Consider the following 12,286-nt stretch of genomic DNA (forward strand, 5'->3'; position numbering starts at 1 on the left):
TTCCATTTCAAATACTCAGAGGATCAGATGAAACTTCTAAAACTTTTAAATGTTTGAAGGATATCAGACTAGCAGTGAAAACAGACAGAAAGCTGCTGGGCCCAGCACTGCATTTTCCTGCTTAGAACAGGGAAAGATGGATGGTGTGAGGGAAGCTGATCTGTTACTGCGATCGAAATGTGTCAGAGCCTGGGAGTTTGGGCATAATTAGACCCCAGTCACAATAATTTCTAGAGCATCTCCAAATGCAGGTACTGCTGCATCAGCAGCATGGAGGCAAATCTAGCATCTCTTTGACAAAGAAATACTTACCTCTTCTTGGTGCAAACTCTGGAATGATGTAACAGCCCCTGATGGCTCCAGTGTACTTTCACATAGTGAAATTATGGGGTGATCAACTTCTGAGCTATACTGTGTCATCCAAATCACTTGTTTGGGATTTCCAGTCTATTTATAGATAACTGAAATACATTGCCTGTAAAAATGAACAGCATCCTACAAACCTGGCAGTTTTTTATTTAATCATAATTAACTTACAAATAATTACACTCTTCTTTCTATTACTATAAAACAAGTTTTATACCAAACAGAGTAATTAGGAACTTTATATTGTTGCCCACATATGGATATATAGTCAGGTACCAGAGGGTGGAGATGACTTACCAACAAGGTTCTACTAGGAATCCGACCCATGCTCTCATTAAGGGATCTGATTCTGCTTGGACTTTACATACCTGAGGGATCTCTGTAGGTACAGATGTGTAGGAGGTGTCCAGGCTTGTGTTTAGGAGGGCAGTAATCCCAACAAGAGCTGCCCTTACCATAGATGAGCTGGAGAAAAGCACTATCACACTTTATTTTAGTATGCTACAAAAGTCATTATTGAACTTTATTAGGTACTTTAATACCAAGCATACTTTGAAGTAACAAAATGTATTGTTGTTATTACTTTTACAGAAAATCAGGTATTTCAACAGTTTTCTTTACAGTTTGTTGACTTAAAAAGAAATTACAATTGACAAGTTACAATGGAGTGGGATGGGAAAGTGGTAACATTTAAAAAGATAAAACATACTATTCTTACTGAGTCAACATTTAATGATGTACATCCTGGTATGTCTCTCCTTCTGACTGTACAAATTGTACATATTCACTGAGCTGCCCTGACAGTGTTGTGATCTCTTGTGATGACACTTTTTTTGCAATGTTTATGTATATTTAGAAAGGGCTTTTACATTGCACCATCACCATGATTCTAAACAAAATAATATAATACAGAGAAACCCTGTTTTGGTGATGTCTGTCACAGCAGAAGTGCCAAGACTGCAATAATGTGGGATAGAGGTAAACTCAAGGAGCAAATGAAGATGGTGATATGAGAGCACATCCACATAACAAACCCTTTCACAGGCTTGGAGGTGTGAGTGTGGTTGTGAGCCAACAGGAGCAGAGAATGAGGATGGGCTTCACTGAGACACCACTTAACAGGGACTCCTGAATGCATCCAGCCCCTGAGGATGTGCATTTTCCAGCTGACACTGGCTGGACTAATCACACATTTAAAAACCTGTCTGAAGTGGGCCCTTAAATGAGTTTATGCTGCCTCATGTGTGAACGACTTGATTTTTGCCTTCCATCCCCTTCAGGTCAATAGCAGATACTGGGAAGATGTTTATGGTGGTTGACTGATTTGGGTGGGGTTTTTGACCAGCTAGTGCTGGTCCTTTAGAAGTCAGGAGAATTTTCTACATTCAGTTACAAGAGCAGTTTTGAGATTTTAAAAAGTCATTTAGTTTTTTAAATGCTGCCCGGATTCACACATGACACCCAAGTGAAGTCAATGCCATATTGGTACCTTGGTTGTTAGATAGAAAAATTATCTAATTCCCTGTATTTGTTTACTGGCAGTTTGCTTAAAGATGATTTTTCTTTCAAAAGTAAAATAAATTTTTTGAGATTCATGCACTAGGTTCTGGAATAATTTGTGCTGTACAGTCAATAGTTAAAACCAGTTTAAATTCATGTTTACCTCATGTCTTCAGTATTTTGCATTATTTGGGATCAACACTAGCAACTGATTATTATTTTAGCCATTTCCCCTGAAAGCCAAAGAATGAAGGAACAGGCTTTTAAAACCCTGAAGGAATCAACACTGCAGTGTTCATTTTGCACTGGATTCATCTGTGATACACAGGAGAACCTAGAGGCATGTAGGGAGCCATGTGCTCATGGCCAGTCCCGAGCCAGGAGAGACCTTGCCTTGGTGGAGTGTTAGAGAGGAGCAGAGAGGGGTCCCTGCCTCCCTCTGCTGCTCTGGGCCTCGTGCTTGGCACCCAGGCCCTTCACTAAGAGATCTTTGTTCACACTCTGTGCCTGCTCCTGTTTTACGTCTCAGTGGCTTCTGGAACTGAGAGTGCCTTGTGGGACCTGGGGAGGGAATCACTTCCCCACCAGTGCCCCAGGACTATTTGCATCCAGCCCTCACATGGCTATTTGCAAAATGTATTTGCTTACTAGTCTCTTAATTTTTGTATTGAATTTAAACTCGAGGGTTTATGGAGTTGTATTGTGTTTAAACTTAAGGCCAAAAGGTCTCATTAGATCACCTTGTCTGACTGGCATTAGCATGGGCCAGAGAGTGTCACTCCACAGTTGTATGGCAGAAGAGGGAAAAGAAACACCATTGAAGTGAGCAGTACTGTGTTACATTTACGGTGTAAATTACTTTCTCCTATTAAAAAATAAATCAAGGGCATTTATTTTGTCACTTCGAATGCAAACGATTCTATGCATCTTGGGAAATTATAGCATTATGATATTCAGACATACCTTAGAGTATATATTCTTCATAGAACTAGAATATAGGTCAGAAATAATTTATGAGTCTTAAGTTTGTTATAGTCATATTAATTGGAACACATATGCAGTAAAAATTGAGAAGCTTTACAGTTTTAGTCAACTTATTATACAGTGAAGTAAATGAGGTGCAGCAATGTAGCAGTAAAAGTTATGCTTTTTCCACTAGGTGATGGAAACATTCAGAGTCTATAAATGCTAATTTAAGAGAGATGTCCTAACAGCTTCTTGGCTACTGGGATAGGAATAGTCTGAAGTTAACTGCCTCTCTACTGTGAAAGGTTTTAAAGCTTTTTGCTTTCCGTCCGAATTAAAAAAATGACATGTACAAACCTCTTCAATGCATATATATTACATATGTTTATCTAGCAACAACTACACCCCTTTTAATTTATTCCCCAAATGTGACTTTTCATGCATGTCTTCTGGATGCTGTATTCATCAACAGTTTCTAATGAGCTGGTGTGTAATCCATGATTGCATTTCTCTTCTGAAATCACTTCCATGTCTGGCTGATCTATGTTTAGAAGGTGGTGCTTATCCATCAGGCATTTTTGCACTTGTCAGCATTCTTCTCTGTTGGAGGCCCTTTCCCAAGCTTCTTCCCATTTTAATGTTGATGTACAAAAGCTGTTATTCATTTGTTTTGTGCTCATTCTAGTGAGGATTGGCTTAGTAGGACTGTGCAAAACAGAGAAAAGAGAGAAGCTGGTTTACTGCCAGCAAACATAAAGATGTTCATGCTGCGCTTAGCTCAGAGCAAGCCTCTGACCAATATTCTAATGCACTTCATTATATGCATTTCCATTTGTCATGAAAGGTGAAAAATTTAATCTGCAGATAGGATTTGTAATCTGAAATTCTCAAAAATAATTTTTCATCAGCTAATAGACATAGGAAGTCAAAATAATGAAATTATTTCATCTAAAGTTTGAACAATATGAAAATAAAGATACAATGCATATGGGGCAAGAATGACATTTACTAGAGGAATACCATGAATCAAGTTAAGATCCTGACATTTCTGTTCTGTATCAATTACTTCTTTCCCTCGAGGACACAATCCACATTTGCAAACATGATAAAATCATACCCTGTGTTAAATTTCAAATGAGGACAGAGGTGTGGGGGAGTTTTCAAATCAAACTCTCCCTTAAAAACTAATTCTCACTGCCCAGTTTCCATGTACTTCAGCAGAGCTGCATGCGGGACAGGGGACAGGGGCTGTGCTGGCACTGGGAGCAGGGTGACAAAGGCTTCTCCTCTCGCTGCAGGTGACACCCCCGAGCTGGTGCTTCAGGGGCACCATTGCAACCGGGCTCAGTGAGGAAATTATTTATCTGTTTGCAAGTACCCACGCACAGACAAAAGTAAAAACCTGGCTGCCCCAGCATTTGGCAGTGAACAGAAGTTCTTGCACCGAATGAGCTCTGCCAGTTCACCATTAGCTAAACTCTCTCAGACCCCTGAGACCAAGCCATGAAGTCCTTTGTGAGGCAGCCTCTCCAGTGCCTCCTGTGAAAGGGTCACTGCTCAGGGGATCTTACAAAGCCACAGCCTGGGCAGAGGATGGCCACCTTCATCACAACCCCACTTCCTATACCGTAACTCAGGGGCCTCTGCAAGAGACTGCTGGAATGCAGGACTGGGGGATATCACTGTTTTTGTGACAACAAAAGAAAAAAAAAAAAGAATTTCATTGTGAAATGAAAGCAAACAAAGAATTTCAGGGCTACAAACACTTAAAAATATTACTGTAAGGAGACCAAAATATTTAATTTCCTCCCCCCATATGACATGGAACAGCCATCTTCTCCCATTCCCTCCAATTCCCTACACCCTTGACTCCTGTGGTCACCTTGACCTACAGCACCCACAGACCCAGAGAGCAGGATATCCAGACCCTAAAGCCTGGGGTGGTGGTACCATCAGCCAGTGAGCCTGGTGGTGGCAAACCCTCCTGCCATGGACCTTGGATGCCTGCTTCCCCATCAAATTCCAACAAACTGACATTTTTCAAGCAAAGTTTGTTTCGGAGGAAAATTTCTGACTTGTTCAGCATGTATCTATAGTCCAGATTTATTTTACGAGACACTTTTAATTGATGTTGCTGAGACTAGAAGGTAGCAAATAAGTATACAAGAAGCATAAGGTGAACTAGGGAGGGTGCTGAAAAAGGAAAATGGGTCAGTTTTGTTTGTGTTAAAAAATTAATATGAAATATTATGTTCACTGTGATAAAAAGATTTTTATGATATGAATATGTAATGAGATGGTAGTTTCAAATTCTAAAAGAAAGCTCACCATTGATATCTCCATGAGCTTCCTTTTACCCTTTAAAATATGGAGCAAAAATGAAAGAAAAATGTGGATGAGAAATGGACATACTTGTGATAAATAAAATCTATTAAAAATGGTCTGAGTCTGGAACTTTGGTGTATTTTATAAATGTGCTTACTAATGTTATTAACGTGGTAATTAGTAATATACGTAAACAGCCCCACCAAATAAAGCAAATGAAAATGTGCCTGAACCTCTAATCAGATTATTTGCCAAGTGAGATAAGGGGGTTTGTGAACCTCTTAAACAATCCATATTTGGTGAAACTGAAATTTGGAGAAAGATAACATTGCGTGATAAGGAACACATGCCCTGATACTCCTAGGACCAATCAAAGCTTAATAGACCTGAATGAGCCATTCCTTTTAATTCTTTTTAATCATAATTTCATGTACCTGTGTTATTCAAACCCCTAACGTTGCTTATTGGATTTCCAGCTACACTCAGTGTTTCAGCAGTAACATACTAAGACCTTTATTAATTCTTTGGATAAATTTTGCACACAGGTGTTATACACATGGAAATGAAATTTAAAAAATGCCATAGGTGCTTAGTTGACAAGACATAAGTAAGTTATTCACATGCAACATCTCTCAGTCTGTTTTGTATCACACCATAGGCTTTTGACTCCTTGAAGTTTGTTTACTTGGAGCTACTTACAGTGCTGTTGCCTAGAAATCAGTTAATGAAAGCAGTCTTCATAGAAGTTCTATTACCCAACCACCCAGGTACTCTGCTGTTAAGTTCCCTATTTAAAGTCTTTAAAGGCTGCCTGTTAGGCTGACCTCACCACAACACGATTGCTACTCATAATTGGCACATTCAATTAGGGCAATCATTTCTGCTGACTGCAGAGCTGGGGTATAGTCAGCCTGGAGGGACTTACAGCATTTTAGTGTTTATGTACGTTTCAGAAAGAGTACACTGAGGTTTGTTTGTGGTAAAGATGAACCACAGTGAGATTTCCAGGTTGCTCCCTGACAAAGTATAAAAGACATGCAGAATTTCAGATGGTCCCTTCTATATTGTTACCGTAAAGCCAGTAAAATGTGTAAATATAGAGAGAAAGACAGATGTTCTAGGTTGGGGTATGTATTATCTCAGACAACCTTAACACTTTACACCACTAATTGTCACCAGCCATATTGAAATGATCTTTGCCATGTATTCGACTGGCATCTAGAAAATAACATCTTTCCAAGTGTTAATCTTTTATTGCTGACTCCAAACACACACAACTGCTTTGCTAAAGAGCTACTGGCATTTGTGGTCACCCCAAAATTGGTACAGTTACAAAACCACATCAGCTGGCACAAAGCCATGGCTTAATGAAGTACCAGAGATTTCCTCCCAGGACCTCCACAGGATTCCTCCAGCCTAAACATCATCTCTGCTGAATGCTGGCACTGTGGTTAGTGTATGGGAGGAGATGAAGGATGAGAGAAACTGATGCTGAAGCTCTGCAATTGGAAATAGACATGCTGAGGCACCTTGGATAACACTGCTGCCTGGGCTGTAGGCCAAAAAAAATTGGACAAGTTCAGTTTTAATGAGGTGTTGGAGTTCTCACCTTTCTGCTTATAGAACCACAGAATCACTGAGTTTGGAAAAGACCCCTAAGACCATCAATTCCAACTGTTAACACAGCACTTCCACATTCATTCCTAAACCATAACTCCCAAGTGTCACATCAACACACCTTTTGGACACTACTAGGGACAGTGAATTCAAGACTTCCCTGGGCAGTGTGTTCCAGTGTCTGCCACTTCTTTTGGTGAAGAAATTTTTCCTAATATCCAATCTAAACCTCCCCGGGTGCAACTCAAGGCCATTTCCTCTCATTCTGTCACTTGTAACTTGGAATAAGAGACCGACCCCCCACCTGGCTACAACCTCCTTTCTGGGAGTTATACAGCATGATAAGGTCTCCCCTGAGTCCCCTTTTCCCCAGGCTAAACATCCCCAGATCCCTCAGCTGAGTCATAGGACTCATGCTCTGGGCCCTTCACGAGCTTTGTTGCCCTCTTTGGACACGCTGATCCGGGGAGCTCCTTATAACCACAGGTTATATATATAGGTTTTGTTACTTACAAAAAGGGTTGGTAAAATGCTAATTGTGTTAAAACTCCACTTGTAGCCACTGCAGCCCAAAATTCAAACAGCAACATGTATTCATGGCCTGGACAATATTCAGGTGTATATAATTAAAAGGCATGAAAGGCTGATAGATATCCAGCTGCACAGAACAGACAGCGACCCATCATCTCTTATTTCCTTGAAGGTAGTCTCTTTAGAGCACATAACAAACTCTATTTGAGTGGCCTGAGAGAATTATTTTGTTTTCCATGTGATGAGAGAGAGGATTTATGTGTATTCTCATTTCCCTACCTGCTGTGGGTGCCTTTTTCCTCCTGATGCACTGAGCATTCTTTGCCCTGGCCTCATGGGGAGATGCTTATCCATCACCTGGAAAGTGATCCTGGGGCAAATTGTGCTCTCATTAAACAGTCAGGCACCTATTCAGGTCCTCTCCAAGAATCCTGATGATCCAAGCTGAAACTCTAGCACATGTTTTGGAGAAGCTGTCACAGATCATACTGGAAACAGCTCTATGGCCAAGAGAGGAATAAATTGTGCTCTGCTGCCTACACCTGCACTGCAGCTAATACACAGTAAGGAGGGTACAAGGCTGCCCTATGGAGATGGAAAGAAGAATGGACAGAAATTCCCCAACTCTTTTGCTAGAAGCTCTCTTTCAGTGTTTCACTGTTCCGCACCTTCTCAACAAAATAAGATAAATGACCTGTCCACACCAGAGCTGCCCAAATAATTTCCTCTTCCTCCTGGCAAACCAGCAGGCAGGATCTGGCAACTGCCTTCTCTGCCAACATTCACAGCTACCAAAGACTACCTAAAAGGGCAGGGGTTAAAGAGAATGTACAGTAAACCTTGAGGAGTCACTAAAAATTTTACAAAATTTTGGGATTGAAATTGTGTGACGGTTTAGTCCATATGGCATTAGAGGAGAAGCTCATCTGAGCAGAAGGTGTGTGAGCTTGCTCTTCTGCTGCAGCACTTCCTTGCAATAAAATAGAATTGAATCACTTAAAAAACGACAAGATTTTTCCCTGTTCAGTATGCAAGCCCTGTGAAACCAGAGCTGAGTGGAACAGTGGGACTTATTCAATCTGCTGGGTGGTATCCTGCTCACCCTGTTAGTGGCAGCAGCTGAACTCCTGGGCATGGCTTGTGGAAAATCTTTCTAGGACTGTAGGAAATGGTTTCTGAAGCATTCAGGAATTTTCTAAATGTGTGGCTCAGGTGGTTTTGCTGTCAGAAGGCTCAGCTCATGGCTGCACAAGCACATTTCTAGCATGTGAGAGGATGCTGTGGTGGTGTGCTCTGCTCTGCTCCTTCAGCCCTAACTACCAGTGGGGCTCTGATGGCTGCACCCAGCTTTCTCTGGACTTTGGGGTGGGGTGGCAGCATGGTAGCCAAAGGCTGTCTGGAATGGTGGGCTGCATGCCAGGATGTCCCCTTGAGGAAGGTCACCTCTCAAAGTTGCTCCTTGAAGCTGAGAGATTCCTCGCTGCAACAGAACCTTAGTAAGTGGTTAATAGCACACTAAATTTCAAAATAAGTGAAATAAAGGATTGATTATGCAAATATAATCTCTCAGACATAAAACACTGAACAAGTCTGGGACTAGGATTGGATTCAGCCACACCCACACTTCTCTTTGAGAAGGGGTTTGGAATGCAAGGGGTTTCTTTCTGAACCTCATGGCTCAACAACAGGACCTCTGGCAGTTTTGTCTGACTTTGTCCTCTATGCAGGAAATAAACAATCTTGCCATTGAATCTTGTTAAACCACTGTCACATTTACCATTGAACTTTGTTAAATCACTGTTTTATATCAATAAAGTATATTGTTGTTTCTCTCTTACAGGTGCAGTTGCTTCCATCCATGACAGATGGTTTCAGGGCCACAGGGGTGATGATGGGCTGAACAGACACAATACTTTTTTATTAGACATTGTTTTCCGAGTAGAAACAGAAAAATGTTAAAGGATTCCAGTCAAATCAATTTTGCCAGGTTTCCAGCATCTCTGTACAACACACAGCTGGACAGAATTTTGCTGTCAACTCACAGGCTGTCATTCACAAGAAAAACCCAGCACACCATCAGACCTAAAGCTACACTCCTTGAATACTTAATGCACTCAGCAACTGCCCTGCCCTCCCTGACAGACTCTGGCCAATTCTTGTAGTTTTAAAATCCAATTTAATCTTACATTGGTTTTCCCCCTCTTTTTCTGTTATATGTGATGACTGAAACATAGCAGGAGGAAGTGGATGTCAGTTCAGAGGCTGGTTGCAGACAGCATGCTATGGGGGAATAATCATGGAACCATTGAATGGTTTGGGTTGGAAAGGACCTGAAATGTCATCTCATTCCAGCTCCTCTGTCATGGGGAGCCTTCCACTTGACCTGGCTGCTCAGAGCCCATCCAGCCTGGCCTCAAACATATCCAGGGACAGGGCATCTCTGGGAAACCTGCTCCAGGGCCTCACCACTCTGGCAGTAAACAGAAGGAATGACAGGCCAGGGATACATTATTTTATGCCTTGTTGATTTCTCCAGACAGAATGTTTTTTGAAGCTATTAAACAATGAGCAAAAGTCTCCAGGACTAAATGTGGTTGTCAAGAAAAAATTGATCAAAAAAAAGGCATTCAGCAATGAAGTGTAATCACCTTGTGCCAAGGTATGAAAGGAGACATGTATTTGGAAATTAAGTCTGGAGCACCATGTGGGTCAGGGCAGCCTAACCATTTGTGTTCTTGACTTCTTGAAGTTCCTGTTTTCTTCCAGATGGAAATTTTGAGAAAGGTGAGAAGATATTTTGGGAGGAGAGATCAGATAGAGGTTAGGCCTGGAGAAACATCTCAAATAACATCATCTCTGTCACAGTCAGACATCAGATGTGAGGCTCTAGGAAGTCCTTGGAGCAGGACAGGGCCCTACTGGGGTGACTCATTTATTCTTAGGATGGTTCCCAGGATGGATGAGTGCTGTTGGCTTCTGTGGGACTGTAGATCTGGATGAGATGGGAGGCCTAAATCTGGGATGGATAAAGTGAGGTGTGTGAATCCTGGAATTATAATTACCCTGCACAAAATCATTAACTGCATGCATGGAAGAAGAGGGAAGCTGCTGCCCACGCATGGAAGATCTTCAGCTTGAAATATCAAATGATTAGGCAGTTTTGTAACAAAGCTTAGAAGATTAGGCCTGTAACAAGCAATCAGAGACCTTGTCTAAGCACAGCTTCAGGATAGTATATTTAGTCCTTTTGGGGTGTGCCATCATGCACCAAGACTGCCTTCCCAGAGAGCAAACAGGTTTGCAGCAGCTGGGTCTGAGATTGCAACCCCAGGTCAGGAGGGCTCAGCAAGATCAGTTAAACAGCTTGAGGACTGACTGGGGAGGGATGCAAGCAGTGGGCCAGCCTGAAGGGAAGGCATGAGCCAAGCTACATATAGCAGTCAGCTTGGCTCTCTAGTGAGTCAGACCATGCCTGAAGGAGCAGGTGAATTTTGACTGCAAATCTTGTGAAATGGGGTTAGAGCAGCTTAAAGAAGGCACCTCTTTAGAGCCTGACAGTTTTCTTACCACTGAAAGACCCTCTCCCAGCTATTCCTAAATATAGCCAGTTGGCAATATCAGGCTTTAAAACCATGAATATGGGTAGGCTTCAAGCTTCCCTACCACCCTTCCTAATCCCTGGCTCATGTGGCTTTCCTCTGGTTTGAATGCAGCTCCAAGAATACCACATATGCATATTTATTGGTGGGAAAGACAGGAGGAGAGTGACAGACAGAGGGAAGAGAGATCTATCCAAGGATGGATCAAGTTGTAGCTGTCATCTCTGTCATATGCTGGCACAAGCTGCTTTTGGGTTCCTCATGTGGGCAGCTTGGTACTCATGGCTGTACCTCCAGGGCAGGCATCACCATCCCCCAGTGAGTGTGCCCTGGACATGGGAGGAGGCTGTGTGTCTGCCTGAGGTGGGAACCAACACACTGGGATGTCGTGATCAGATCCTGCTGAACAGTGGCTGCCTTTTCCTCCATTTCAATATTTGCTTCTGTCATGAAAAGGAAGATTTTTATCATAATGAACAAACACAGCAAAAAGCCTCCTATTCTTTCTCCTAAAGAGTTTTCTTTTACTGTGGATCATCACAGAGATGCTCCTTCCTCTGGTGGTCCCTTTCCAGAAGGCTCATCAATTTGTCTTTTGTACTTGGTGGTGTTTCTGTCAAGTTTGGGATGGGAGTCACGTCTCAAGACAGGTTTGCTGGCATGGGAGATCTAGTATGTTGTTGGAAGAACTGGCAAGAGGCTGAAATGCCTTCATCAATAATGTCTTTCACATGAAGTAGCTTCCTGCTCTGCAGAGTTGTAGGCTCAAGTCAAGCAAAATCAGTCACTTGTTGTTCATCTATTTTTATTTCCTCCATGTGGTTTGCTGCAGTCTTTCTTTGCCCAGATGGTCAAATAAATTGCTGTCACTAAACAGGAGTCTCTGAACGGTGATTCCTAAACTCTTCCTGTTCTTTAACTGTTAAATGAGAAAATGTTTCAATTTCTTTATATTCTGCCCATTTGCTGCAGCTGTTTTTCAGTTTCTCCCCTGGAACCCAGAGGATCCATAGGTATTTTTGTTTGCTTCTCCAGCCTTCAAGCTGTGTGATCAGACTTCTCAGAAAGCTCTTCATTGTTTATATCTAAAAACTGTTACAAACTTTGAAGTATGTATTTACAGGGAGCCTTTCTGAGGATCCAGCCATGTCAGTGAGGTATCTTGACAAGGTTTGGGCATATTGGTCAGAAAGTGTTTGGATTGGCATTGTACAATCTTATGGCTTTTTATTTTGTTAGTAATATTTTATATCTAGCTTTAGTAGCATTATATCTTCCAAGAGTTTTCCTGTGGTAGGCAATGTTAGATGTTGACATTGGCACGTTTTTTGGCTTGGGAAAACAAACCTTGCTGCCATTGACACAAAGCTCTCCTTGTCTGG

At 41.8% G+C, this 12,286-nt stretch overlaps 1 protein-coding gene across 5 annotated transcripts in view; it reads right to left on the reverse strand.

The window, feature by feature from the left end:
- Window positions 1-875: 875 nt before the first annotated feature.
- Window positions 876-12,286, reverse strand: part of LHFPL3 (LHFPL tetraspan subfamily member 3) — a 243,811-nt gene continuing 232,400 nt past the window's right edge. For all 5 annotated transcript variants that reach the window (XM_088165843.1, XM_088165842.1, XM_014869028.2 and 2 more), the window contains one exon: window positions 876-3,537. Coding sequence is in view for 1 of the 5 variants with exons in the window: in XM_014869028.2 (XP_014724514.1) it covers window positions 3,509-3,537 (29 nt within the window). In the remaining 4 variants the exon portion in view is untranslated. The remainder of the gene's footprint in view (window positions 3,538-12,286) is intronic.

The sequence above is a fragment of the Sturnus vulgaris genome, chromosome 5 (genome assembly GCF_052056855.1).
Source record: "Sturnus vulgaris isolate bStuVul1 chromosome 5, bStuVul1.hap1, whole genome shotgun sequence".
In the NCBI taxonomy this organism is placed as follows: Eukaryota; Metazoa; Chordata; class Aves; order Passeriformes; family Sturnidae; genus Sturnus; species Sturnus vulgaris.